This window comes from Lepidothrix coronata, unplaced genomic scaffold (assembly GCF_001604755.1).
Source record: "Lepidothrix coronata isolate B3197 unplaced genomic scaffold, Lepidothrix_coronata-1.0 Scaffold154, whole genome shotgun sequence".
Taxonomy (NCBI): Eukaryota; Metazoa; Chordata; class Aves; order Passeriformes; family Pipridae; genus Lepidothrix; species Lepidothrix coronata.
This window is the reverse complement of record NW_016690334.1, coordinates 1,768,974-1,796,046: the sequence shown is the minus strand read 5'-3', so window position 1 is coordinate 1,796,046 and position 27,073 is coordinate 1,768,974. Positions and strand designations below refer to the sequence as shown.

The 27,073-nt window shown below is 51.9% G+C and overlaps 3 protein-coding genes across 3 annotated transcripts in view; 1 reads left to right on the top strand and 2 right to left on the bottom strand.

The window, feature by feature from the left end:
* Nucleotides 1-753: 753 nt before the first annotated feature.
* On the bottom strand, nucleotides 754-8,840 carry TMEM120A (transmembrane protein 120A). Its single transcript, XM_017828896.1, has 12 exons — nucleotides 8,735-8,840; nucleotides 6,250-6,368; nucleotides 5,680-5,796; nucleotides 5,168-5,227; nucleotides 4,378-4,473; nucleotides 4,018-4,107; nucleotides 3,552-3,617; nucleotides 3,335-3,396; nucleotides 2,993-3,085; nucleotides 2,222-2,286; nucleotides 1,592-1,660; nucleotides 754-1,503 (listed from the first exon to the last, which is right to left on the bottom strand). The coding sequence occupies exons 1-12, from the start codon at nucleotides 8,807-8,809 to the stop codon at nucleotides 1,390-1,392; spliced, it is 1,026 nt and encodes a 341-aa protein (XP_017684385.1). The 5' UTR covers nucleotides 8,810-8,840; the 3' UTR covers nucleotides 754-1,389.
* A 216-nt stretch (nucleotides 8,841-9,056) lies between these two features.
* On the bottom strand, nucleotides 9,057-19,991 carry STYXL1 (serine/threonine/tyrosine interacting like 1). The gene is made up of 9 exons (XM_017828898.1): nucleotides 19,803-19,991; nucleotides 18,816-18,877; nucleotides 18,220-18,346; nucleotides 17,836-17,892; nucleotides 16,792-16,937; nucleotides 15,305-15,450; nucleotides 14,150-14,244; nucleotides 12,045-12,154; nucleotides 9,057-9,888 (listed from the first exon to the last, which is right to left on the bottom strand). The coding sequence occupies exons 1-9, from the start codon at nucleotides 19,903-19,905 to the stop codon at nucleotides 9,757-9,759; spliced, it is 978 nt and encodes a 325-aa protein (XP_017684387.1). The 5' UTR covers nucleotides 19,906-19,991; the 3' UTR covers nucleotides 9,057-9,756.
* A 60-nt stretch (nucleotides 19,992-20,051) lies between these two features.
* The window catches only part of MDH2 (malate dehydrogenase 2), an 8,680-nt gene continuing 1,658 nt past the window's right edge, over nucleotides 20,052-27,073 (top strand). Inside the window, exons 1-7 of the mRNA XM_017828897.1 lie at nucleotides 20,052-20,229; nucleotides 22,227-22,395; nucleotides 23,175-23,258; nucleotides 24,226-24,335; nucleotides 24,869-24,994; nucleotides 25,677-25,754; nucleotides 26,741-26,840. Of these exons, the coding sequence (XP_017684386.1) occupies nucleotides 20,164-20,229; nucleotides 22,227-22,395; nucleotides 23,175-23,258; nucleotides 24,226-24,335; nucleotides 24,869-24,994; nucleotides 25,677-25,754; nucleotides 26,741-26,840 (733 nt within the window). The 5' untranslated portion in view covers nucleotides 20,052-20,163. The remainder of the gene's footprint in view (nucleotides 20,230-22,226; nucleotides 22,396-23,174; nucleotides 23,259-24,225; nucleotides 24,336-24,868; nucleotides 24,995-25,676; nucleotides 25,755-26,740; nucleotides 26,841-27,073) is intronic.

Here is a 27,073-nt window from a genome sequence, read left to right as displayed (position 1 = left end):
GCTTCCTACCCTCCCTCTGCTCAGCCAGAGGGCAGAGGGAGGCAGGAGTATTGGATGCTAACTGGGAGGAAACCTGGGGACTGGGTGGCAGCTCTGGGTTTAGGCTGAGCTGGGGGCAGCCCCTACCCTGAGTGCTGGGACCTGGTTGGGGGGAGGATGGCAGCTCTGGAGTGGGGTGCTGCTGTGCCAAACCTGCTCTTTGGTTCTTCTGGAGCTCCTGGTGGTGGTACAGGGTGTCTCTTCCCTGAGCTGCAGGGACACTGAGGTCCTGCTGGGCTCCTTGGATGGCCAAAGCTCTGGCCACAGCCCTTGCACAGAGCTGGGCAGGCCAGGGGTGCCATGGAAGGGAACTCACAGCACTGACCAACTGGCCCCATGTGGGGTGGTGGTAGGGGCACAGGGAGATGGGTTTAGGTTGGAAAAGCCCTCTAAGATTGTTGAGACCAACCCTTAACCCAGCACTGCCAAGCCCACTGCTAACCCATGTCCCCAGGTGTCACATCTACATGGCTTTAAAATCCTCCAGGGATGGTGATTCCACTGCCCTGCACAGCCTGTGCCAGGGCTGGACGACCCTTGGGGTGAAGACATTTTCCCCTAATATCCAGTTTAAACCTCCCCTGGCACAACTTGAGGCTGTTTCCCCTTGTCCTATTGCATGTTACCCAGAAGAGACAGACCCCCACCTCCAGCCTCCTGTCAGGGAGGTTGTGTCAGGACACCCTTCCCAAAGAGCCAAAACCACAGAGCATGGAAACTGTTCCCAGACCTCCCCGGTGACCCAGGGCAGCGCCTTCCCTTTATTTTTACATCTGCACCCTCCAGAGATGCCAGCCCAGGGTGCTGTTTGTGCAGCTCCAGGGTGAAGCCTGGCCCAGGCTCCCAGTGCTCCCCACCCCTCCCGAGACTCAGCCCCCTCTTCCCTGTGGATTGAAGGTGAGGGAGGAACTGGAGTAGGCACACCCTGGAACCCAGGACTTGTGCACAGCCCTCAGCTGCCCTTGCAGTGATGAGGCTGCCCCAGGGCCTCTGCCTTCAACACACAGGGGCTGCAGGGCTGGAAAGGGGGAGCCTCGACCACGCCAGGAGCTGTGTGAGGCAGCTGCCAGCCTTGTCCCAGTGGGATGGGGAGCACCAGCATCCAGAGAACATCCCAGCAAATGGGAGTGGCTGTCACAGGGTGCTCCTGACTCCGGGTGAGTGGCTTGGGCATGGATCCAGCACCGCAGTGAACACCCGGACTGTCCAGGAGCAGGGCCCAAGCTCTGTCCCACACCCAGGCTTCCAAGGAATGGGATGAGACACCAGAGTCCGGACGGAATCGAGGAGATGTGGATGGAGGATGGAGGCAGGGGGGAGAAACAGTCCTGGCTCCCACACTGCCCCCCTTCAATTCTCCTTTGTGTCTTTGTTCTTGTTCTGAAACTTCTGGTGGACGACGCGGAGGGTGGTGAAGAAGTTCCCCAGGAAGAGGATGAAGAAGGGGAGGCCGCACATGAGGACCTGTGGGAGGCACAGAGGCACAAGTCAGCAGGAGGGATCTGCCTGGGGCATCCCCCTTCCCAGGGCAGCCCCCCGGGAGCCCCCTTACCTGCCACTCCTTGCATTCCGGGTGCTGGAGCATGCGGAAGAGGGTGATGGCATTGTAGAGCTGCCAGAACTGCAGGAGAGAGGAGATTGAGAGATTGAGCTCTGCTCTCAGAGGCTACATCCCATGCTGACACTCATCCAGCTGCTTCCTCTGGGCACAAACCCCACACCGACCTCATGTGAGGGCAGTGAAACCCCATCCAGGCTCAGGGTCAGAGGGCTCATCCCCAGAGGACCCCAGCTGGGACATCCCCTCCCCTTTTGTGCCACCTGGAGCTCAAGGGCTGTGAGAAAGCCTCAGAGCAGCCTTTGCCCTTCAGCCTCTGACCAAGGAAGGGCTTTGGAAAGGATTTGGAAGGCTTCTAACCACAGCCCCTCTGCTCTGTTCTGCACTTGGCAGAACTGCCCCAGGTCCTCCCCATCTCATTGCTCCAGTTGTGGAGGCGGTGGGTGCTTTGGAGGAAAAGGCTCAGCGTTTGTTGGAAGCATTTCCCTACCCCTGGCATCCCATGGCTGCAGCAGCCTGTGGGGACTGTGGGATGTCCAGGCTGCTGACCCCACAGCTGGGACTGCAGCATGACCTGCTCCCACCTGAGGCTGTGGCCTCTTGCAGGGATCAGTGCAGACTCACGTGCCCAAAGAAGAGGAAGGGAAGCAGGAACGTGAGGCCTCTCCACATCCAGGACTGGAAACCCTCTGCAAAGGATGAAGGTTTGTGTGAGGACCCGGAACAGGCTGGCAGGGAGCAGATGGAGCCCAGTGCCTCTGGACACGGGCAGCGAGACTCAGTGCCCACTCCATGCCTGGCTGAGAAGGGCCTGCCATGCCAACCTCACCGTGGGCACCTGTACTCGCAGGGGGGATGGTGACAGGGACTCCTAAGACAGCAGAGGAAGCTGCTCCAGTGGAGCTGCCCTCGCCCATGCTGGAGCCCCTCGGCCCAGCCCTTGGTGTCACAAGGGCCTGGGAGGTGACAGCCCACACACAGTACCTGGGGTGTTGGAGGTATATTTCATGTCTGAAATAGCTTCCTGGGGAAAGTTTGGATGCCAGGAGCCACATTCTCTGCCACCTTGCATCCCGAGGGAGCCAGCTGTGGGCTGGTGGTCCCAGGAGAGCAGGAGGGGGGGGGCACCCAGCCTGTGGGGTGCTGCTGCCCTATGGGAGATGCTGCTCTCAGAGCTTTGGCTTTACTTGTAGCTTTTACTGTTTCTGCCACTGACAAACCGCAGCCAAACTGACCTCGGACCAAACTGCCACCGTTACCTTTAACAGAACCCACAGCTCCCAGTTAGCTGAGGCTGGGCTGGAGCAGGGAGGGAGGCTTGGGCAGCCACAGGCCCTGCAGCAATGGTGGATCCAGCTGGACTGGGACAATCAGTAAGGGGAGATCCCAACTTACCCACGGTCAGGTCCATGTTGTGCCTCTCACCCAGCGCTCGCAGGCGGTACAGGCACCCACTCTGGTAGTAATACTGCAGGAACTGCACAAAGCCTGCAAGGAGAGTGTGGCTGCCATCAACAGGGGCCCAGGGATTAACTCTTGGCCCCAGCTCCATGATGACCTTGCCCACAAAGATCACCCCAGCGCCAGGGAGGTGAGGGCAGGACAGAGTCCAAGGGAAAACGCAGATAAGCCGAGAGCTGTGAGCAGCTGCAGCCAGGTCTGCACGTGCTGCAGAGCCCCACAGGCACGCTCAGCACCCCAGGCCAACCACAGTCCCTGTCCCAGCACAGCACTTACTCTGGTACATGGAGAAGGAGAGAAACTGGTTCCTGAACATCTGGTACATGAGCCCATCTGGCCTGTGGAGAAACGGTGCTGGCTGGGGGACATGGGGCTGGGAGGGGACAGCCAGCCCTGCCTGCCCCACAGCCCCTGTGGCTGCAGGTCAGGGCAGCAAAGGCCCCTGTGCCAGAGCCACCCACAGCCCCCTGTGGGATGGGGAACACACACTTACCATGTCAGCATGACACCTGAGAGGAAGGTGGAGACGTAGTGATGAAAAACCCACCAGCCTTTGATTCTGGAAGGCAGACAGAGAGAAGGGGTGTCAGGTCTTGAGTGTGAATCCCGACCCAAAGGTGCACCAGCGAAGTGGAGCAGCCACCTGACAGCTCCCAGAGCAAGATGAGGAGCGGGGCTGGTTGTGAAACATCCGTGCTCGGAGCAGAACCCGGCGCCTCCGGTCTGGGCAGCACCGGGAGCTGGGGCCCTTCCAGCCGCCGTTCCACCTTCCCACACCACCTCCGCACGGGGAGTTCCTCCTGCCCCGCTCCTACAGCTGTACCAGGGCTTGCTACACACCCTGAGTAGGAGGGAGCTGCTCCCTTGGGAAGCTCAGAGCTGCTCGATGGGCCCCAACTTCCCAGCTTTGCAGAGAAGGACCAACTCGCTGCACCCCCTCCCCGAGCCCAGGGACTCACTTGGATCCGTTGTTGATCAGGATGCTCTCCCGGATGGTGAGGGTGCAGTAGTACCACACCAGGAGGAAGTTAAAGACGGCATCTGTCACCCTGGTGTCACACAAAGGAGGGTGTAAAGGGGTGTGTTGGGGGCACTGGCACTGCTGTGGGACACCCACCCACCGCAGGCAGGGACCTGCTCCTCCCCCCCCTCCACGGCCACGGCAGGACTGCAGCAGCCACAAAGGCCACCCCACCTCCAGGGCAGTGTCCAGATCCTTTATCAGGATCTCCTGTTCAGCTCTGGACCTTGCAGGATGGGAGAAGAGGACATGGGGACCCTGGGAGGAGATCTCTGCCCAGGATCCAAGCCAGACTCACCGGGAGTTGAAGAGGAACCGACAGGAGGAGGAGACAATGAGTAGGATGATGGTGAGGTAGAGCTTGAACTTCTCATATTCATCTTTATAAGCAAACCTGCAGGTAAGCACAAGGACCTGGAGTGAAGTGGCTCCTGGAATGCTGTATCCTCCCACCCCACCCAGCTGGACAAAAGTGATGTTCTGTTTGGAACCTCTGGGACACACTTGGGAAAAACCTTGCCTTGGGGATATTTCTGAGAGGAGAACACACCAGGCTGCTTCCACACAGGTGGGACACCTTCAAGCACTCCAAACCACCCAACAACCTGTCTGGGGGCCCAGACTTTGGGGAAGCTGGGCAGACTGGAGTCTGCACATGTCTCCAAGAGGAGGATTGGGAAACAGAAGGAGAGGGACACAAGCTCCTGGCTGGGCATCTCTGGCATGGGGAAGGCTCTCCTGGGCCAAAACCAACCACTGGTGTTTCCCCAAGGGAAGAGGAGGGGGCTATCCACTGTCTGTCTTTCCAGGAAGTTCCTAACACAGCAGAAACCCAGACATGGCTTTGGTGGAGGATCCTTTTTAGCTTGTCAGAGCTAATGGTCCATCCCAGCCCAGTGGCAGGAGCTTGAGGGGGAGTCAAGGATTTGGCTGATTCTGTGAAAGGATGCAGAAAACAGCCCAGGAAGGGAATCTACACCAGGTGGGCCAGGCCAGCCCAGTGTTTGGCCGGGAGGAGCTGTTGTTCCTGGTGCCAAGGGGATCCCGAGCCAGGCAAAGCAGAGGTGGCAGCGAGGAGGGAGCCATACTTGGCCTGTTTGCTGAGCAGTGTGACGTTCACGTTCCCGAGCACCAGACTCAGGTACAACCTGGGGAGAGAGCAGAGGTGTTAGGATGGGGACCTGCCTGTGGAGCTGTCCCCTCTCGTGCCACCGCTGGGGTCAGGGATGAGCTCCCTCCCAGCTGATTTCCACTTGGAGCTGCCAGGCACAAACGCTCTGGCATCCCCTCCCCAGGGCAGGGGGACGGGTGGCCGAGCACACACCCCACCTCCTGTGGGCACTGGGGTGTTCACCTGGGCTTCCCCCCACACACAGCCACTGTCCAAGGGTGGATGAAGGCCCTGAGCAGGCAGAGGAGTGAGGGGGAAGAGGGCAGTGCTGCAGAAGCTCAGCCTGGCTCCTGCCCAGGTGTCCTCTGGGGAGCCCAAGTGGAGCAGCAGAGCTGTGACCCCCCCAGGAGCAGGGTGACAGCAGCCTTACAGCCACGGGGATGTGGAGGGTGGACCTGGTGTTTCACCCAGAGCTGAGGTGCCTCTTACCCATTCTTCTTTGGCAGATAGGCCTCCATCTCAAAGAAAACATTCTGCCTCTCTTTAATCAGGTTCTCGGCCTCTTGGATGGAAGATACCTGCTCGGGACTCGCGTGGGCTTTGCATCTGGGGAGGAAGCACAGGCACTGGCATCAGGAGAGCCTCTGCAACATGATCAGCATGTGCTGGCACTCCACAGGTGACTGACTCGGGCAAGGGCACCCCAAGGACAGCAAAGGCAGATGGGAGGCAAGTCCATAACTCTGTCAGGCTGGGATGTTGCTCAAGAGAAGGAAGCAGGAATGGGAGTGAGGCCAGAGGAGTCTCTCACCCTCGAGGAAGGACGGGGAGAGCTTGGTGCAGGAACGTGGCAGTTCATGGTACCTGCAAAGCCCTTGCAAGCTCTGAACTGCAAACGGGGCACAAATTGGGGCACAGGGAAGGGACACTGGGGAAGATCTGCCTCTCACAGCACTTTGCCATGAGTGAGGCTGCAGAGAGGTTTGTATTTCAGACACGGGGTGAGAGCCCCATCCTTGCCTCTCTCCCCTCCTGTGCTGCCACAGGACACTGACTTACTTTTTGAGGGAGACCGAGAGCTCCTTCAGCCGCTTCTTCTGCCGTGCGATGGAGCTGGAGATCCCATCCTGGAGCTTGGTTAGCTCCTCGAGTTTCTGCTTGTACAGCTTGTGGTTATCCTGGGAGAGACCAGCAAGCATTAGAGCTGCCTGCCCAGCCATCCCTGTCCTCAGGCCCTCCACGGGGGCACTGCCGATGCTTCTGTTAAAAAATGTCCTCAACTTCACCTGCACAGCAGCTGGGTGAGAGGAGGGGTGGCTGCAGAGGACCAGGTGTGTTTGGGGACAGCCTGCAGCCAGCCCTGCTTCCATGGGGATGCCCATCCCCAATCCCAATGAAGGTATCTATAGGTGCAGGCACATCCACAGGACACAGCCTGGTCCTGCCCTTCCACATCCCTCGTGTCCAGCCCCCTCCAGCTGCGGGCTGTGAAAGTCCAGCCACCAATGTGGTGATGCTCCCACGGCTGGGAGACCACTGACTGTGCACAGAGGATAGAAAAGACTTGGAAAGAAATGCTGTTTGAGCCAGGGCTGTAACTGAGGGCCGTGGTAACCCAGAGCTATGGCTTTGAGTGCTGGGATGGGATAAGTGACTCTCTCTGCCTCCAGGTTTGTGCAGCACCTGCTGCTGCCCTGACTTGTGGCTCTGGGCACCCCTGGGAAGCTGGAAGGAGCCTGTCAATGAGCTGGACAAAGAGGAAGGACTCACAGCAGGGCTGCAGCCAAGTGCCTGGTAACCCAACCGCACCTGGGAAAGGCTGGATGCCACTCTCCACTATATTTAGCAAGGAAAGGAGAGAGCGTGCGGGATCAATGCTGCTGCCTGTCCAGGTCAGCTGGAAAACAGCCTCACCTCAGCCACAGCAGCCTGAATGCCACTTCCACCAGGGAATTACACGCTGCTCACAACAACCCTTGGACTAGACCTTGGCACACAAGTTTTAGCTCTTATCGAGCACTTGATCAGCAGATTTGAAAGTTGTTCCCAAAGGAGAAAGGTGAAACTCAGAGCAGAGGAGGGAAACCTTCTCCCTCTGGTAACAAGCAGTAGCAGATCTGGATCCCAGACAATCCCAGCTCCCCAGCAGTGATTTATGTCCCTGATCTCTCCCAGGGCATTCCCTGCTTGGCCATCAAGCTTTCCTGCTCCCATCTGGAGTCACCTCCTCCTCTTGCTCTGGAGTTAACTGTGAGCAAGTGGCTTTTGTGACAAGTCCTTTAGCTGTGTCAGCATCCCAGCACCACGCTCGGAGACAGCCTGGATCAGGAGCCACCCCGGGAGGAGGTTTCCAATGGGAAGGGCCAGCACTGTGTGGCTGCACTCAGTGTTCGAAGTGGGCGACCCGGGACATCCACGCAACCCCTATGGAGCAAGAGGAGGTTTCTCAAAGCCTCCCTTGCCCCAGATCTGGGCACAACAGAGACGTGCCCGCAACAACATCCGCTTCGCCCCGCTCCCGGGGGGGAAGGAGGGGGAAAGGGAACTGGTGCAGCTGCAGCTGAGTGACCTGAGCAGCAGCAGGGGATGGGGTTAGCCAACCTTTCCCTTGGGTGACCCTGTCTGAGCTGAACCCTGCCCACTCCTTCCCCCGGCAGCCCGCGCCCTGGGGATTACACAAAGCAGGTGGAAGCACCTCTGATACCTGTCACCTGCCTGGCACGGAGCCCCCGGTGGGTGGCAGGGCGCGGGAGGGAGGGGGACGGGGGACGGAGGGTCGGGACAAGGAGCCTGGCCGCGGTGTGCCCGGATTCGCGGTGATCCCGGCCAGCGGGGCAGTTTGGCTCCGGGCCGGCCCGAGCGGGGCTGACAGGGGCGATAAGGAGCGATAAGGAGCGATAAAGAGCGTGAAACGGCATCTGCGCTCCCCGTCCGGCCGTGCCAAGCCAGCTCCCAGCCCTTGGACACGGGAGGTCTGGGCTCTCCACGCCAGCTCCCAGCCCTTGGACACGGGAGGTCTGGGCTCTCCACGCCAGCTCCCAGCCCTTGGACACGGGAGGTCTGGGCTCTCCACGCCAGCTCCCAGCCCTTGGACACGGGAGGTCTGGGCTCTCCACGCCAGCTCCCAGCCCTTGGACACGGGAGGTCTGGGCTCTCCACGCCAGCTCCCAGCCCTTGGACACGGGAGGTCTGGGCTCTCCACGCCAGCTCCCAGCCCTTGGACACGGGAGGTCTGGGCTCTCCACGCCAGCTCCGCGCCGGGCCGGGGGCTCAGACCGGCGGACCCCGGTCGGTGGCAAGCGCCGTGCCCGGCACAGCCTGGCACCTCCGCCCCGCTCCCAACCGCTCTGCCCGGGCGCACAGGGCTGGGACGCAAGGAAAAAGGGAAAAGCGGGCGCGCTCCAGGAGGGAGCCGCCGGCTGCCCGCGGGACCCGTTGGAGATGCTGCGGGGGGCGCCCGCGGCGGATCCCCTAGGGCGCTGTGCCGGTCCCCGCGGGGTGCCGGGGCGGCCCCCGAGCCCCCCGGGCGGGGGTGCGGCGGTACCTGGATGCGCTGGAAGCCGTCCTGCAGCTCCTCCCACTCCCGCAGGCACTCGGCGGCCGAGGCGCCCGCGGCCATGGCGGCGATGGCGGAGCCCGGCCCGGCCCGCGGCCACCGCGCCGCTGCCCCGCCCCCTTCCGGGCACGCCCACCGGGGGGCGGGGCCATGCCTGGGGGCGGGGCCACGCCGGCCTGTAATTCCCATTACACGGATTGTTCCTTTCGTAGGAATGTTCCTACCGGGTAGGAGTAGTATTCTGGTGTGGAGGTGTCGTGTGTTTAAAACAGTCCGCTTTTTAAACAATTAGAAGCCGAAACTCTCGCTGTTTTTTACCTTAGTATTTAGGGTGCTTTAATGAAAGCAATTAAATGGACCCGACCGTTGTAAATGGCAAACGCAGAGTGCTAGGAAAGCCCGGGAGTGTTTTCTGGAATGTTTTTATTTTGGGATGTCAATGAGCAGAATTCACAGTGAGGTAAGAGAGAGGGCGACGCTGAGTTTAGGTTTCGTGTAGCAGGATTGAGGCTTCAAAACTACCAGCTGTGCCAAGAGGTTTGGTTGTTGGATTAGAAGGTGGCAAGTGGGAAGGATGGTCTTCTGAACAATTCAACCAGTGAGTCTGTGGGTAGCTAAGAAGGCACTCGCAGGCTGCAGGGACTTCTGAATCACGGAAATTCTGTTGTCACCTCTCCAGGCTGGAAGTGGCCACAGTCAGACTCTAAATTTGTCATTCCAGGCTATGGATAAGGAACCTTTCCAGAGATAACCCTGCTATGGTTATAGTCTCCTTTGCTTACTAAAGAGACAAACAGCCTGTAATGGGTCTCATCCTGCAGCACTTGCATTCCCCAAACTGCCACACCTTCTACAGCACAGGTGAGTTCTCCAGGAGGCTCCAGAAGTTGACCCAAAGTAACATGGAGCTAAGGAGGAAAGCTTTTCCACTGAGGTCTTTCTCAAACAGCGTTCAAGTCATTTTCTTGGTGGTGTGGAAGGGAGTGCCTTTCCCCGCAGGGTGTTCCCTGTCAGTAGTTTGGCTCAGAGATGTCTGTGATGTTGGTCCCATACATTTGGCTCTCCCAGGCCGAGAGCTGTTCCACAAAACCCCGGTGGGGTCTCATGCTCGGTTTGCACTTCAGGAGGTAATCCCAAGCTCCCTGTAAGCAGAAGAAAAGGAGAGAAGTGTTAGGACTTGAACTGAAAGTCATGAAATGGCTACACTTGTAGACAACACGGCTTTGTATTTGCTCCCTGCGCTGGGCAGCAAGAACCTGCAGGCAGGACTTTGGCTGCCAAAGCAGGACAGGCTGGATCCAGATGTGGACTTCAGAGAAGCCTGTCCCGTTCATACTCTGCTCTCCTGGATATGAGGACAGCTCAGGCTGCTTTCATTACCTGGCAGGTATCCTGCGTTATTTTATTTTACACCAATGGAGAAATCCAGGCCTACCCTAGGTAGAAATCCATTTTCTACCCTAAAATGCTGTTCCTTCCACGGATGATGAACGAAGCAGTGAAGTATCATCAGCCATTCACAGGTAAGCAACAAAGGTTATCATGGTTTTGGATTGGTGTGACCTGACGTGGCAGAAGCAGCTATGACCCTGCAGCTATCCCACTGCACTAATTACAGCCATCTTAACTATTTATTAGTTCCAAGTAATCGCCCAGGGACTCTGACACACACGGGGCAGATCCACCAGCGTTGCTGTGCATTACTTCAGCTGCATCCCTGTGTTTTCCCAGCAGTGCTCATCTTCCTGCTTGTAAAAGAGTTTGCCCCCTGCATTCGGAGGGTTGCTTAAGTGTAATGAGACCAAAGGTCAGCAGATAGTGCTCCATTGGTTTGTTTTTCTAATCTCAGTGATTCTGCAGGCTCCGAGGCTGATCTTCCAACATTTACTCCTCTGGAACCACAGCGTGGGTGTCTCCAGTTTCCCTGGACTCAACAGATCTACTCACATATTGATTACTAACAGAATAAGGGGCCACACATCCCAAATCTGCCTTGCTTTTAGAAGTTTCAAAGATCTTTGCCTAGATTGGCTGGAGAATCACATGGGAATCTGTTGCACTGCTTTTGTCTGCAAGAAACAAACTTGCCTGCCAGGGTAATCCCCCTAGGAAAGCTTTGCCCAGCCAACAGTGGGCAAGCACTGCCCTGTCAACCTTTTCTTCTTCTTTTTTTTTTTTTGGCACTTAGTAAAATGCTGAGACCAACCTGTTGATGCCAACTGAGAGGAATGGCAAGGATCAGCCTTTGACTTTTGCACTGCCATGCAAGCCCAGTCTGAAATTCAGTGTGCAAGTGGCTGGTTATCAGCATGCAGGAGCAGTTACACCCGTGTTAGTGCAGGGACTGAGCCATGTCTGCAGCCCTGCTGGCACCCTCAGCCTCTAATTACCCACTGGCACACAGCCACGGAAAGAGATTTCCTCTTACGTTGCAAATGTTTGCACAAAATCAATAAAATTATTAGATACAGGCCCATCTTAAGTGAAGTTTGGATCAATCTGTTCAAGCTCCCAGAGGAGACTTTCTAAACAAGGATGAGGAGATGCTGTTCAGTTCCCATGGGAACTCATTTGCTCTGTGTTAGCAGGTACCATGAGATGGTGGTTAGGGCAGCACAGTACCCATGTGTTGTATGGAAAGGGAGAAAGGGCACCAGGGGAGAGGCCACCAGGCTTTTGCACAGCCAGGCCATTCCCAGCCATCCTTCATCCATTTCTTACATTATTCAGAGCTATGGAACAGCATATACTGGCCATCCAACCTGTACATCCCTCCTGAGTATTATCCCATTCCAGCTTTCTCTACAGCAGCATCTGTGGGAGGGGATTGCTTCTGGAGAAATAAAATGGGGTTTCAGAAGAGGTCAGTGCTGATGCTGAAGTCAGTGGTAAATCAGAGCCCTGCAAACACTGGTTTCTGAACTTCCCTGTAACACCATGGAATTAAGAGGTGGGATTACCTGCAGTAGCTTCCACTCTCTTTCTCAGATCCAGGAGAGAAATACCATGTTCTCTAACCACAGCTTTAGTTTTATAGCCCTGTAGTTAAGTAGGGAAATGCAAGGATATCACAGGTGCCAGGGTAAGAACTCAGAGATCCAAAATCACACTTAAGCCAGCTCCTTAATGGTATAAAGAAGATGCAATCTCAGATCATATAATCAGTTACATTATCAGGTGGGTATTCTGCATGAAATCACAGACAGTGAATGTGTTACTACTACAGTGATGAGGCTTCAGAAAGAGAAATCAAGTGCAGACCCAGCCAGTGTCGGTGGGAACTGTGACAGTGACGTACCTTCAGGGAAAGCCGGCAGGAATGCATGAGATAGGCAATGATGGCTGTGCTGCTCCGGCTTATCCCCAGGCTGGAGAACACCAGCACTGCTCCAACATCCATCTGAGCATCTGAGTAAAGAAATGCCAATCACAAATTAATGATCTGGGAAATCAAGCTTCCAAAGGTAGAGCCAAGCACTAATTCGGTGACAGCTGACAGGCTGAGCGACAGGAGCCCTCAGGAACCCTGACAGCAGCAGATGGGCACTGCCAGCTCCCATTTCTGTAAGCATTTGCCTTTCTGAGAAATCCACTTGGTTAAAATGTGGCTTTGAAGACCAGGACCAGTGACAATAACCAGTCAATGCTTCATTGCACATCAGTGTCACCTTTACATCAGGGAGCTGAAGAAATGTGGTCTACCACGATCCATCGCCTGTGGTCAGCATCACTCACATCACCTGCTCAAACTCCTCCCAGAAAGGCTTAAAGGTATTGAAATTTCTGATGAACTGCCTGCTGTTCATGCAGGCTGGAGCAATCAGCTTCCAAACTGGAGGGGACTGAGACTCTAAATCCCTTTCCTCTCTCCATGGACATCACCAGCAGGAAGCATGTACATGCCAGCTGGGGCACTGTTTTTATGATGGATACTTTGTGGGGAAAATTGCAAAGATCAGCAAACCCATTTGCTACCACAGGATGTTGTCAGTGCCTCCTAACCACATTAACTCTGCTGCCTGTGCCTAGAAGGTTGCATATTTAATTAATCCTTTCTCTCAATCTCTCTAGACGGCATGATGGTTTTAGAATATTAGCAACCAAACAATAGAATTCATAGGGCAAAGCCTTTTACTGTTGCTGAGATGTTCTGTTGGTTCTGGATTTTTTTTTTTCAAGCACTATAGCAGCATTTTCTAACTTATTTCTATAATGAGATACTATTTCTGTTCTAAGAACCTGAGTAGAAGTTGCCTCACTTCAACATACACGTGGCATGAGAATATCCACACTCCTCTCGGAGTACGTGGAGAGCTTTAGTCTGGTGTTCCCCCATAACTGTTACAGTTTGAATATTCTGCTCTTGAGGGCCAAGTAAACAGTTCCACTATCAGGTAAACAGTGTAACACTTTCACAAGAGCTAAAGATAATAAACTCTTGTAGTCTGCCTTGGAAATGTGCACAAGCTGATGGGAGAAAGAAACTGTCTTCTGAAGCGCTACTGGGAAAAAACATGGGGCACAACGAAAGGCAAGCAAGTGAATTTCAGCATTTGGGCACATGCATATCATCAAATCCAGTTCAGGGCTACAAAATTATATCCTCAAATGTTCTTTCCTTGTTTCTTTGCATCCACTTGTCACTTCTGATATTGTACTTGGATTATAAGGTCTGTGGGGACAGGATGGTCTTTTGCTTCTGAACAACACTGTGCTCAGCAGGGTCCTTGTCTGTGGCAGGTGTTATTTGATAAGTGTGGTAAAAGATAACGACAGGGTTTGACAGCATCCCAGGATGGAGCTGCAGGAGCCGTGTCTGCTGTGCAGCTGCAGGCACTGAGCTGGAGAGTGTGTTTTTTTCATGCCCTATCTGATGTAATCAGCCAAAGGCAGGTTGATGCCACCCAACCTGAAAGTCTTCCCGGGCTCTACGGTGGGTTTGCACTGCAAATCTTAAAGATTAGCAGCACCTTGTGGAAAGTCCCCTAGTGTGGGTCACGCTCTGGTTCAAATAAAGCAGTGGTGGTTGAAGATTTGGGCTGGTAAGAGCCAAAGGGTTGTTGCAAAGGACTAAGAGGGAATCCTATGGAGCTTTGGTGCACACTTTGCAGCAAACCCTTTTCAGGTCAGGTGGAAAGCTGCCTATTACCAGAGTGAGGTGTTCTTTACAGTGAGCAGGAACATCAGAGTCAGATGCCCTGTAAAATTGCCTCTCTGTCCAACAGGCTGGATAGTGAGGCAGGTCCAGCATCCATCAGGGTGTGGGCTTGCTTGGGAGTGTACTGATCGTGAATGATTACGACCCTGCTGCCTGAGCTTCCTGTTGGAGTGAATTGCTGTCACTCCCATCTAATATCTAATAGTGAGCAAGGTCTCAGGAATTCCAGATCAGGATCAACTCACCTATGAAATGAGAAATGATGGGAAAGAAAGAAAAAAGATCTGCTTCGAATGAATCTGGAACAGATATATGGAGGGATTCACCGTCTTCTGCAAACCTGGAAAGAGAGCACACAGACCACATGGACCAGAGAAGCAGCTTTGACAAGATGTGTTTGTTGGAGGCAAGGTGATAATTTTGTTTGCTGTTACACATGTAAGTTTTTCATCATCATCATCATCATTAACATTATGATAAGGGATTTGTTATGGTGAGACACTGAGATGTTTGTAACACAGATCCAGTTTAATTACTGATTTCCCACTCCACGTGGTATCAGCATCACTGTCTTAACCTACAGCTTCCTTTATCTGAGAGATAAATGCAAACAGATGAACTGAAAGCCAGAGTGCCTTCACAGCATGTGTGTGTTGGCTGTTTTGTGAACAGAGCCCCCCATGTCACTTGATGTCATTCTCTATGACAGCATCTCCTCCTTCCAAAAGCTCAGAGAACTCAACTCGGAGAACTCATAGAGCAAAACATTGGTGAGGAATTTCCAAAATGTGAAAGCACATCATGCAGAGGGCATGGGAATATTACCCACAGTGCAGAGACCTTCCTCCAGAGCCAAAGGCATGAGAAATGTCTGCTGGTACACGTCCTGGGTGGTGGGTAATTGGATTTGTTGCTTACTTTGTTTGGGTCACCTCCTTGAGAAATGCCACTGGATTTTTCACTGTGTGAAATGGCATTTCCAGCACAACCTGCAGACTGGGCATGGACAGAGTAGGAAGAAAGGAAGACCAGCAATGTGACACATGGGTGATTTAGCTTTTACACTGATGTGTTGGTAAGATTTTGCTCTGAAAGCTATTCAGAGATATAGGTTTTTCCTGGATAATGGTAGCATATGATAGACTCGAAATGCCATGTGCTTCCCACTCCTCCTCTCACCCAACTCACCCATGGCATGGTTGAGGGCTGCAGGACTGTGTTGCTGCTCTGGGGTAGAGATTGGAAAAATGAGCATGAAATGGCACTGGAATCTGCAGTGAACAACAGAGGTTTCCTTGGAAGTTCACAGGCACTGACTCCTCTGTGAACAGACTCTGTGCCACCTCATTTATTCACATCGCAGACATTGGTGAGAGTAAACCTTGAACTGTTTAACTTACAGTGTTCCAGGTTGTTCAGAGACATTGACTAGTGCTTTGATCCTCAGATCTTTCTGAATTTTTTGGTCACAGGCCTGCTTGAAATTGCCCATATATAACTTTAAAGGCAGTATTTCTACAGGGTATGGCTGGAAGTTGTCTAGTTCCTGCCGGAAAGAAACCATAGGCTCAGGTTAGAGAGAGTCTTTGTTCCATTAGCTTGCTAAGTTCTTAAACATAAGTCATGTGAAGAATTGAACAAGCACTTAGTCAACAGCCCATGACACAATTTAGTGTAATGATTCATTCAATCACCTGGACTTTCTGTATATTGAAGTCTTTACTAGATTTACTGAGAATAATTAACAGCATTGCTGTTGTTGCAGCGCTACTTGAAACAAACCCTGACTAAACAGGAGGTGGAATATATCCTTCCCATTGTCTGCAGGGACTGCAGCATAACAGATCCATTTGATGTTCTCCCTGGTTACTGTTTGCAGGGCTAAATGAAATCATCTGCCACCTGCAGAGCTGCAGGTGCCCTGTAGTGGCACAGCACAACTCTGCAGCTGCTTCCGGCGCCTGCAGCGTGGAGGCTGAGAATGAAAACACGCAAGAAGCCTCGACATCCTTAATGGATACTCTGCTACTGCTGCAGCAGCACAAAGCAGCAGGCCAAACCAACAGTGAACAGCTTAAACTGAGAGGCAGGGAGGTACTCTGTGTCCGTGTGAATCCGATGGGGAAGCTCAGCAATGTGTTGCCCTTCACAAAGCAGCACAAAGGGAATCGATTTTGCCTCCTGTGCTGTAGCATCCCACAGGTCAGCACAGTGTCATGGGCTATTTTCCTGTGAAGCAGGAGGGAACAAAAGACACGTTGCAATGAGATGCTTTCTGCTGACCAGCACCTCCTTAGCCTGCCCTGCCTCAGGTCCTGTCCTAGGTGTGAAATAAAGGGTGATTGTTTCTCAAGAGCTAAATAGATCGATATTTGTAGGTCAAACCAAATATTAGGATACTGGTGTTTGAGGGGATGGCTGCTTTCTTTCTAGGCCTCATGAAACAATGCACCAGCACTTGCTTTGTGATCCTTCCCGATGAAAACACATGGAACACAGTGCTTGGTAGGAATTGCACTTCTGTCTGAAAACATTTGCTGTGTACTATCCCAGATAACCACGTGTGAGAGAGGACCCTGCTTCTTTTCATCATTTGCTAGTGTTTGTTCAGTTATCTGTACTCTCCCCAGGCCAGTTTCGGGGTTATCAGGGAAACATTCCCAGGTTGTTTCCATGAGCTTTCTTTCACGCAGTGGAAGAGGAAAAATGTGGCCGCAAAAGAATCAGTGGTGAGACTCAGGGCAAGCACAGCAATTCAGATGACATTTAATTCCTTTGCTTGAAGTTACTGTGATACTACATTTGCAACACCATTTAACTTGAATTCATCAGCCATCATCAGCTGAATACGAATGCTAATTCTACTTTCAGATTAGTCTCATGTCACCTGAGGCATCCACAGTGTCTTCTGAGTCCCCAGAAAAGGAAAACAAGATGAAAAATGCCTGTACCCTCCCTTCAGGACGAGCACGTGGTGGCGGGTGAACTCCTGAAAGTGTCTGGCATGGAGGAATGCAGCTCCTTCCTGAGTATCTAAGGAGACCAAAAAGCTGTTTGCCAGGGCAGGTTCAGTGTCTCCATCATCTGCCTCCCCAACACCCATAGCAATTCCCATTTCATTTAATTTAATGCTCTGTAGAAAACCTTGCTAAAAGCTCAACTTAATCTGTACCTGTGTGCTGCTTTCACCTCTTGTCCCAATCTTTTATTCCTCTCCTTGATTCTTCTGTAGGTCTAGAGAAAGGCGTTTGTGGTTTGGTTTTTTTTTCTCCTGTTTTTTCTTTGGGAAATACTTGTAATAAGTTCCCACAAGAGGGAAGTATTATTAATTTAAATCTACTAATCATAGTTTTACAGAGGCCCTTTTCTTTAGTTTGCTTTAGGCAAAGGGGGAAAGAAGGAAGTGTCTTAAATCCTTCTCAAGTGTTTTAAATACTCTCCTCAATGAAGTAAATTATGTGAGATGGCTGCTCCTCTTCCCAAGGGATCCATCCTGCTTCCCTCTAGCTATGTCTGCTTTAGAAATAGATCAGCACAATAGAAACCCACTTCTGATTCTTCACACCTTCCCTTTAATGCCTCGTTGCTGAGCATTTAGGAATATCCTTTTTTCATTCCCCTTACACACCCACATTTTTTTCCTTTGTCGAGTGATGTAAATCTTTGCTAAAACTATTGTAGACTTTGTAAAGCTCATAAGAGCCAAATAAACATACAGAAGTCCTGCACACAGCAGAACTCCCTGCTGAAGGATGTGTGAAAGCTAAACAATTCCATGGTTCAAGGAGGGCTGAACACTGACATGGAAAGGTTTCCAGCTCTTCTCAATTCCCGGTGAACTCCATCAAATCATCACCCCCGTTAAAGGTACGTCTTTTTAAGTATCATGATGTGAAAGCCTTTTCTAGCCCTCAGAGAAGGAAGTACTCACTCTGGGAATGCACAGGACTTAAGCCACTGTTTCCGGTCCCTGAAGCAGCACTGCTCCCTAAAAGGCAATTGTTGGACAAGCCCAGTCTCAGGGAAATGTGGGGGGAAAAAAGAACCCCATTCCTCACATGCATCAAGGAGCTTCGGGGGATCATCCACAGATGGAAACCAGGCCTGCCAGGATGCTTTGAAATAAAACCTGGATTTTTGAAGCCTAAGAACATACACAACACAGTGAAAAACCAGAGGCATAGAACGGATGATCATTTTTCAAATAAAACTGGGGACATTTGCACCTCTTCCAATGAGCTGCATAAAATTATATGAGGAATGGGATGAATATCTCTCTGGCAGTGAGGTCTTGACTGATACGGGTGCCACGTACCTGTTTCTTTCTCCTCTTCATCATAGTCACAGCAGCTCAAAACGCTGGTGTTGTAGTCATACACCACACAGTGTCTGACATAGCCCAACTCCTCTGCACTCGGGATCAGATACTCCCCTCTAGGACTCTGCAAAATCACAGAGGAATTCTGTCAGGAGCACAGCTCCACTCTGCTCTTGTGGCATCAACAGTACTGACATCTTGCAAGCTACAACTCTCTAGCTATGTGTTGGTTTGTCTGTGTGGGTGTGGGTGACGCTGAGAGCCCCGGTTAGGAGCCAGAAATTATGCAAACTGCCCTGATTGCTTCATCACCCACAGCGGGGCAGATGCCAGCACTGTCCTTGCGAGACAAGGCTACAAGATGTGAGTCCTTGTGCAATATTTTTCCTGATATTCAGCCCCTATGTGCCAATCCTTCGGGCTGCTGAGGCCACCTTTGCTTTGTGACAGAATACATCCCCCCAGTGGCAGCCACCGAGCACGGCTGCAACAGGCACGGGAGGGGATGGGACGTTTCCCGGGGGTTTTAAACCAGTTTTGGCTTCCTGCTAATTGCTGAATCGAGGGGTGGTTCACTCAAACAATGCCCTCACCCGTTCAATCCTGCGGGCTGTAACAATGTGGCTCTCGTCGAATTCACGCTGAGTACGGGCATCTGAAAAAACCAACCGAGACAGAGCAATCGGCTTGTAAAGGTGGAATTCTGTTTGTGATTCGGTCAGCGGGAATTCAGGCACTGGCATCACCCAGAGAAGAGACATTTGGGGCTGTGGCACTTGGGGATATGGTTTAGGAGTGGTTATGGTGGTGCTGGGTTGATGGTTGGACTGGATGATCTTGAAAGTCTCTTTCCAACCTTGACAACTCCGTGATTTGGTTTTTTAGGAACTGAGGCTTTCTGGTGTGGATATAACGACCTCCAGGACCGATGTGAGTGTGTGTGCAACACCAAGTGATGCCAGCAGCCTTAGTCCTGACCCAAGTGTGTTCCTGTAGCATTCCCAGCACCAGTGCTGTGCCTGCTCTGACCTCTGCCCAGCAGCTCTGCCTCTGCTGCCCCAGAGCTGGGCAGAGGGGCACCAGACCCATTCCCAAACTGGCTGATTCCTTCACCAAAACATTTAACAATATTGCAGTATCAGACACCCTTTTGGGGGTATTGGCACTATGCAAGATGCAAATGCTTATCAGCAATCTTTGTGAAATGGTTGAAAGATCTTGCACACCTCTAAAATTGCTGGAAGTAGCGGGGGAGAGTGTGTATCCATGGGATGGATCAGAGCAGGGAGAGCTGGACATGAGGAAAGCCGGAGCAGGACCAGGCTGAGCACAGTGCCTGGCTGCAGGCAGGGGCAGGAAAAGCCTGGGGCAGCAGCAGGCAGGGGCAGGCAAGAGCAGCAGGCAGGGGCAGGGATAAGCAGAAGGTAGGGACAGTAGCAGCAGGCAGGGGGCAGGCAGGGGTAGGGACAAGGACAGGGATAGGTAGGAGCAGGAAACAGCAGGCAGGGATGGGCAGGGGTAGGCAGGGACAGCAGCAGGCAGGAGCAGCAGGCAGGGACAGGCCTATGCCGCGGCCTCACCCAACAGGCACAGGTAGTTGGGCTCCGCCAGCCGCGGGAACCGCCGGCACTGGTTGATGATGTTGTAGAGGTGTCGGGGCTCACAGAGCGCCACCCCTGCCATCCCCGGCGGGCTGTCGCCGACTATCGCGACACCCCGATCCCGCCCTCTCCCTGCGCCGGGCCCGGGGAGCGACGCCCGCCCGTCTCCAAGGTTACCTCTGCCCGGATCTCGCGAGACTGCCGCCCGCGGCAGGAAGGGGAGGGGGAAGTCTCGCGAGAGGCGGGGCCGCGCAGGCCGTGGAGGTCGTTGGAGTCACCGGGCGCCGCCAGCTCCGCTCCCGCTGCTCCCGCCGCTCCCACCATTCCCACCATTCCCGCCATGCTGTCCCGCCTCAGCACCGCCACCAGCGCCGCCCTGCGCCGCGGCATCGCCACCTCCGCACAGGTAACGTGGGTGGGGAGCGGGACCGGGCCTGGGGCCTCCTCAGAGTGGGGCTGCGGGGCTCGGGGGGAGCCCGGGGGGAGCCCGGGGGGGAACGTCCCCGGTGCGGGGCTGTGGAGCCCGTGTGCTCCCCGGTGAGGGGCTGCGGGGCTCCGGTGCGGCCCGGGACCTCCTCGGTGAGGGGCTGTGGGGCTGTGGAGCAGCTCAGGGAGAGCCCAGACCCTTTTCAGTGAGGGTGTGCAGCCCAGTGAGGGAGTAGCTCGGGTGGAACCCCGCTCCTCGTCGGTTCTGGGCCTGCGAGGCCGCGGTTGGACCCAGTTCCTCCTCGGTTGCGGGGCTCGGATGGAGCAGGGGCCCTGCTCGGAGAGGGGGCTGGGGGCCGGGCAGGAGTTTTGGTTCTCCTCGGTGGGGGGCTGTGGAGCCCAGACCCTCGCGGTGAGGGGCTGCGGAACTCGGGTGGAACCTGGGGAGAAGCTCTGGTCCGTCCCAGTGAGGAGCTGCCAGCCCCAGGTTGGGCTCAGTTCCTCCCAGGTGAGAGGAACCCATGTGGGGCCGGGGAGGAGCCCAGATCCTCCTGGGTTCTGGGGCTGTGGAGCCCGGGGAGGAGCCCAGACCTGATGAACTTCTCTCTCTGGTGGTGTGCGGTGGGTGATAGGCAGGTTTCCCCGCTTCCTTCCTCTAGTGCAAACGTGCCCCTGCGTTCCAGAGGTTTTAAGAGCTAAAGCGGGTGGCTGGGGTTTAGCAGTAATCCTTTATGTGCTTGAAATCCACCGTTTTGCTGACCCCAAACCAGAGGAGAACTGCTGCTGTGGTTGCATGGGTAGGGACCGACCTCTATCTGACATTAATAGTGCCGGTGGGACACGACAGAGTGGTTATTGGAGCTATAAAGATGTGCTGCACAGGAGAGGCTTGTGTAAGTTTTTTTCATAGGAACTGTATCTTTTAGCAGTGAGGTTTTGACCTCGTGGTATCAGCTCAGTCATAAATAGGGCACAACGTTTACCCATGCCAGACTTTGCTTCCCCTTCAAGAGTGTTATGCAAAATTACATCTGTTACAATAGCAAGAAAATCAAGATGAGGTTGGGCTAATCTAGCTCTCGAGTGGATTATTTCTTGTCACAGCACCGTAATTAAGGTGTTCATGTCGGGACTTGGAGCTATTATGGCTTTATCTGGTAAGGCTGTGATAGAGAATGGCTTTTTCAGCAGTAATTGTATTGCCAAGTTGCATCTCTGCAGGAGACTGGTTCTCCATCACTCCAGAAGAGCATTGCACTTTAAGGTTGTTCTGGCCTTTTTCTCTCATCTGGCAATACTCTACAAACAGGAGCAGAGAGAAATAACGTCCTGCCAGTACACCTGTGAGGGTAAAATTGGTTCACAGGGCAGCCAAGAAGAGTTGATTTTACTTGATTCTCAGCCACATGATCAAAACTGGAAGTTCTAGTCATGTAATATTCTCAGACCTTGATCTTGAGGCAGCTGCAGGTACTATGTTGAATTTATTTCTGGCCTAAACATTTTCTTCCTGTACATACAGTGGTTATTACATTTATTGTAGACCATTAAGTGTACTGATTTGCCAAATAGGAAAGCATATTTTTTTAATACTGGAAATATTAATAGTCTAGAGAAACTACAAACCAGATTTTGCCCGAAGTCAGACCTGGGTGGCAGGTATAAGTCTCAGGCAGACATTTCTGTCTGGAGAAAGGTGATCCTTCGGGTTCCTTTGCCCCAGCCTTGCTTCCCTTTTGAGCTTCAGGTTGCAAATAAGTTTCCTCCAACTTGTCCTGCCAATAAACCTGGAGGATCCCTGGGAGGCTCTCACGAGCATCACTTTCTGTGGGCTGAGGCTGTCAAGTTTGCGTAGTGCTTGGTGAAAAATTGAGAAATAGAGCTGAAAGTCAAGAAAGTGTGGTGGAATCCCCAAGGTCACCGCTGGGGTGGTTGCCAGAAGTTCTGCACCTCGTATTTGTTGTCTCTTTCCCACAGAACAATGCCAAGGTAGCAGTGCTGGGGGCCTCGGGGGGCATCGGGCAGCCGCTGTCCCTGCTCCTGAAGAACAGCCCGCTGGTGAGCAAGCTCAGCCTCTATGACATTGCCCACACTCCAGGAGTGGCAGCTGACCTCAGCCACATCGAGACCAAAGCCAAAGTCAAAGGTACTGCTGGGAATGCCCTGTGTTCCCGAGGGATCCTCTCGGGTGGCTTTGGCGCTGAATCGCTCGTTGCTTGCAAAGGGGAATCTTCACACAGCGATCCTGAAACCTGGTGTCAATATAAGGAGCTTTTTCCTTGAGCAGTGCATGATTAATTAAGGTTTAGCTGATTAGATTGACATGTATGGAGATGAAAATGGCCTGTGGTTGCACTGTTGAAGGGGAATTTGTGATATCTGGCAGGAAACACTCAGTGAAATTATTTCTGAACAAAGCCTGAGTGTTGAATTTAGAAGTTTGACTACAACTAGACTTAACACTCCCTGGGTATCCACATGAATTCCACATGCTTCTTTTCTGAAGGGACGCTGTCAGGTTCTGATGAAAGCAAAACTTATTCTGCTGATCTTTATTTTGTCTGAAGACCTCCAGAAGGTGACATTTTACTTGAATATGCCTGCCTGAAATTCTCTGGGGGCACTGACTCTCGTGCCAAGGTTTTTGGAGAGTAAACACACATAGCAGGAGGAACTGGGGGTTTTCAAAACAATTGAATGTGAGATTCTCACCACTCCGGTTCTGTAAGTTTTGAAACGAGGATAAAACATCAAATGGGATCGGGATCCATCCATAATTGTGTTTCTTTGCTTTTCAGCGTAAGTTTGAATTGAAGGCTAAATTAAAAAAAGGAATTGGATGCCTCTGGGTGTAATTTTGTACTTCGAAGTATCAGTTACTTAATAACTCTCGAAAGCATAATGCCTGAGTGTCTTCCATTTCAGGCTTCATGGGACCTGAGCAGTTGCCAGAATGTCTGAAGGGCTGTGATATTGTTGTTATTCCGGCGGGAGTCCCTAGAAAACCAGGTACGTTCTCTTTGTTGGAAAGCCCCAGGGCTGCTTTGAAGTGGATCTCTGCAGTGCTGCTGCTCAAATAGAGCTGTGTCTGGTGCTTTATGGTGGTGTTGGCTTGGGGTGTAAGTGGTCTGTTAATGCCCCTGACCCAGAGCTGCTTATGGCATCAGGCAGCTCATTCAGCCTCTCTCTCAGACTGTCCCTTGTGAAATGGGCTGCATTGATTTCTGGAGTTCCCACGTGGGGTTGAGGGGCAAAGACCTTACATGAAAGCGATCCTAAATCTCCTTTCATGTTTCTTGCCCTGAGGCAATGCTCGAGGAATAAAAACCAGTTCATTGTTTCATTTCTCAGGAGAATAAAAATAATCTATTTGTATTGCATCAGTTGTGCAGTAACTTCTTGGGGCATCTCTGAATAAATGCTGTTGAGCCTTCCTAGAATGTCTCTGACCCGCACCTTTTCTACTCTGTTTTTCAGTATCCTATTTGGAATGTAACAAGATTCTAGACTTTAGTGCCTAGCTCTTCCTAAATCTTCATTTTTCACGGTTAAGTAGTTGCTGCAGCAGAAATGGGAGGTGGCACTTACACAACCAGCAATATTTTGCACAGAGCAGTTGGCATTTAAACTGGAGTTGTGGGGGTGACTTAAGAGAAGGAGGAGAATTCATCTTGGGAGCAATTAGGCTGCTCTGAGTATCAGTGGTGTGGGTCTGTATGGTCACAGTGTACTCCAGGCAGCTTAGGTGAAATGTCTTCTGGCAATGGGCAGCTGGGCTGAAGAGGGGTCGCTCCTGAAGAGGGCTTGTTAGCAAGAGGAGTTATCTTTGGAGCCAGTTCATTACTGCAGCTGGAGAATTTACTCTGGATCTATGAAACCAGAAGCTGATGTGTCTCTGCCCAGGTTTTTGGTTGGGTTGCTTGCCCATGAAGGGGCAGACTGTGGGTAACAGGACACTGCACTGGCTGTGTTTCAGGTATGACTCGTGATGACCTGTTCAACACCAATGCCAGCATTGTTGCCTCTTTGACAACTGGCTGTGCAAAGCACTGTCCAGAAGCCATGATCTGTATTATTTCTAACCCGGTAAGTGTTTTCTGAAGGCTTTGGAATGTAGAGGGAAAAAAAAAAAACACAACCAAAATCCAAACTGAGAATACTAGAGTAATCCAAATTCTTTTTGAACAGTATCTTTAAGATCTGCAGTGTATTAGTGGAAAAGCTCTAAAAGCCTGGTTCTACTAACCCATTTTTCTTGGCTGTATTTAAGTCAGAGGAAACTTGGATATAAAGGTGCTTAATATCTCAAAATCTGTGTGACTGGTTATAATACAAGCTGGTGTATTAGCTAAAATTAGGGATAAAAGTCTTAGCTCTCTAAGGGAGGAGCCTTTGTAATGGGAATGAACAAATTTATTGTCTTAATGGTTATGTAAAATTAATGACTTTTATTCCAGCCTGACTGTAAATTGCTCTTCAATTTAGGCATTAAAGTAATTGGCTGCAGCTGATTCCAAGTTGGAAGTGTAGTTCAGGTTGTTTGTTGGCCTGTTTAAGTTCATGCATTGGCTTTGCTATTATACTGCTTTTAATCAGTGCTTGCCTCTTCTTGCTGGTAGGTAAATTCAACCATCCCTATAACTTCAGAAGTCTTCAAGAAGCACGGTGTGTATAATCCCAACAAAATCTTTGGTGTCACAACGCTGGACATCGTCAGAGCAAACACTTTTGTGGCTGAACTGAAGGCAGGTCATGGTTAACAGCTGCTGGGGGAGGGACACTGCCTGCTTTGGTATCAGATCTATACAGAAATGCTTCCAAAATCACTGCAGAGAGCCAAAGGAGCTCGGATTTCTGTGGAGCCAGAGGTGAAGGCAATGATTCCCTGCCTCCATTCTCTAGAGGAGCCTGGAGATAAGGTTTCTTGCAAAACGTGGCTCAAGAGACTTTGACCTTTCCTTTTCATAGCCCTGTGAGTGAGCTACGTGTTCTCCTTAATTCCATTGGCATTTCCAACCCCTGGTGCAACTGGAGGAGAGGGTTGAGTTGTTGTATGTGTTTGCAAGTCAAACTCTGTGCTGTGTGTTACAGGATATTCTGCAAAGTATCAGAAGCTGTAACAGGTTACTGCTCTTAATAGCCCTGGTGGTGTTTTTGTTGTGCTTCTATTTATCCAAACTTGAAGTAGTAATGTCCTGTAACTGTATAAAGTAATCAGAGTAACCTGGAGCTGCCTCTGAAATTCCTGCCCTGTGTAGCACCGGGTTATAGATCACAGAATCATTTAGGTTGGAAAAGACCTCCAGGATCATGGAGTCCAACCTTTGACTTACCAATGTGTCCATGTACCCAGGTGAAGTGTGGTGTTTTCACTTGTTTTTCTTGCCCATGTGCTTCAGAAGCTGGAAAGTTTCATGTTTCCCTTAGGGCTTAGATCCAGCTCGAGTAACTGTTCCAGTTATTGGTGGCCACGCTGGGAAGACTATCATCCCTCTTATCTCTCAGGTGGGTCGTGGTGACTGCTCTGGGTGGCAGCACACTCCTCAGGGTGTTGGGGTTGATGTCAAGAGCCTTTGTGATGGCAGTTCATTGCTAAGATAGAGCAGAGACAGTTTTCCCTGCTCTCGTGGCTGCTTTCCTTCTGGGATGAGATACATGATGAGATGGAAGGCAGCAAGCCAAATCTAAACTCTGGATGGTGTCAAGAGTGTAAATAGTTCCAGCTTTCCTTTAAAGGACTTCGGGATATAAGATCTGAAGTGTGGCAATGGCAGGTCATCAGGAGAAGCTCCCTTCATGCATCTAAGCCAGACTGAAATGCAGTTCTTAAGCAGGCTGCAGCCTCGTGGGGAGATGGCTGGGATATGGCCAAGGACAATCTGCAACAAAAAGGGGAAAAGCTGTGCTCTAAGTGGGGAATAAAATATCCTTCACAGAAGGATTTTCTTAAGGAATAAGAGCTTTGGAGCAGCTGTATGCTGAGAGGGTGCTTTGGTTAAGCAGTCCATTGGGAGAGACACAGCTGTGCTTAAGCTACTGGCAGAACTGTGTCTGAAGGTTTAGTAACTTCTAAATACTGCTGGGAGACTGGATCCTTCATAAGGCTCTTGACTTCCATAATGCCACAGTGACCCGAATATTTACAAGATGACTTTTTGAAATTCCTAACGCTTGGAGGGCACCCGTTTAGTGCAAAGGACTGCACAGTAGTGAGGAACCATGGCAAGCCCTGGTTTGGCTGCAAAGCTGCAGTTTGTCCTTGAGGAATGTGGGCATGCCTGGGCTCCTGTTCCAGCCCCACAGTGACCAGCAGTCCTGGTGACTCCTGCAGTTGGTCAGTGTCACACAAGTTGTGAGCTGGGCTAAACCCATTTAGTTGAGAATTACTGGTAATAACTGCAGTGGTACAAAAGACATTGTGTGGGTGGCCTTATGCTGAATCTGGAGGGGTTCTGGTATTGGATAGTAACTTTTTTTTCTTTCCTATCTAGTGCACACCAAAAGTGGAGTTTCCTCAGGATCAGCTGGAGAAGCTTACAGCGAGAATTCAGGAAGCTGGCACTGAGGTTGTCCAAGCTAAAGCAGGAGCAGGTGGGTTCTTGAGTAGAGCTTTCAAGTAATTCTTGTTATCTACCTGAATGGATGCAGTCCCCTGCAGTTTAATCTTACTTTCAGTTTGTGAACTGCCGATTAGGGATCTAGCTGTGACTGCCTGAGCTTTGCTACCAGAAGTAGCTCAGTATGTCAGACTAAACATTAACTGGTCCCACACCATATATGGCTTTAAAAAGAATCTTCTCTGTCAAATTAAGCTGTTTCTTCTA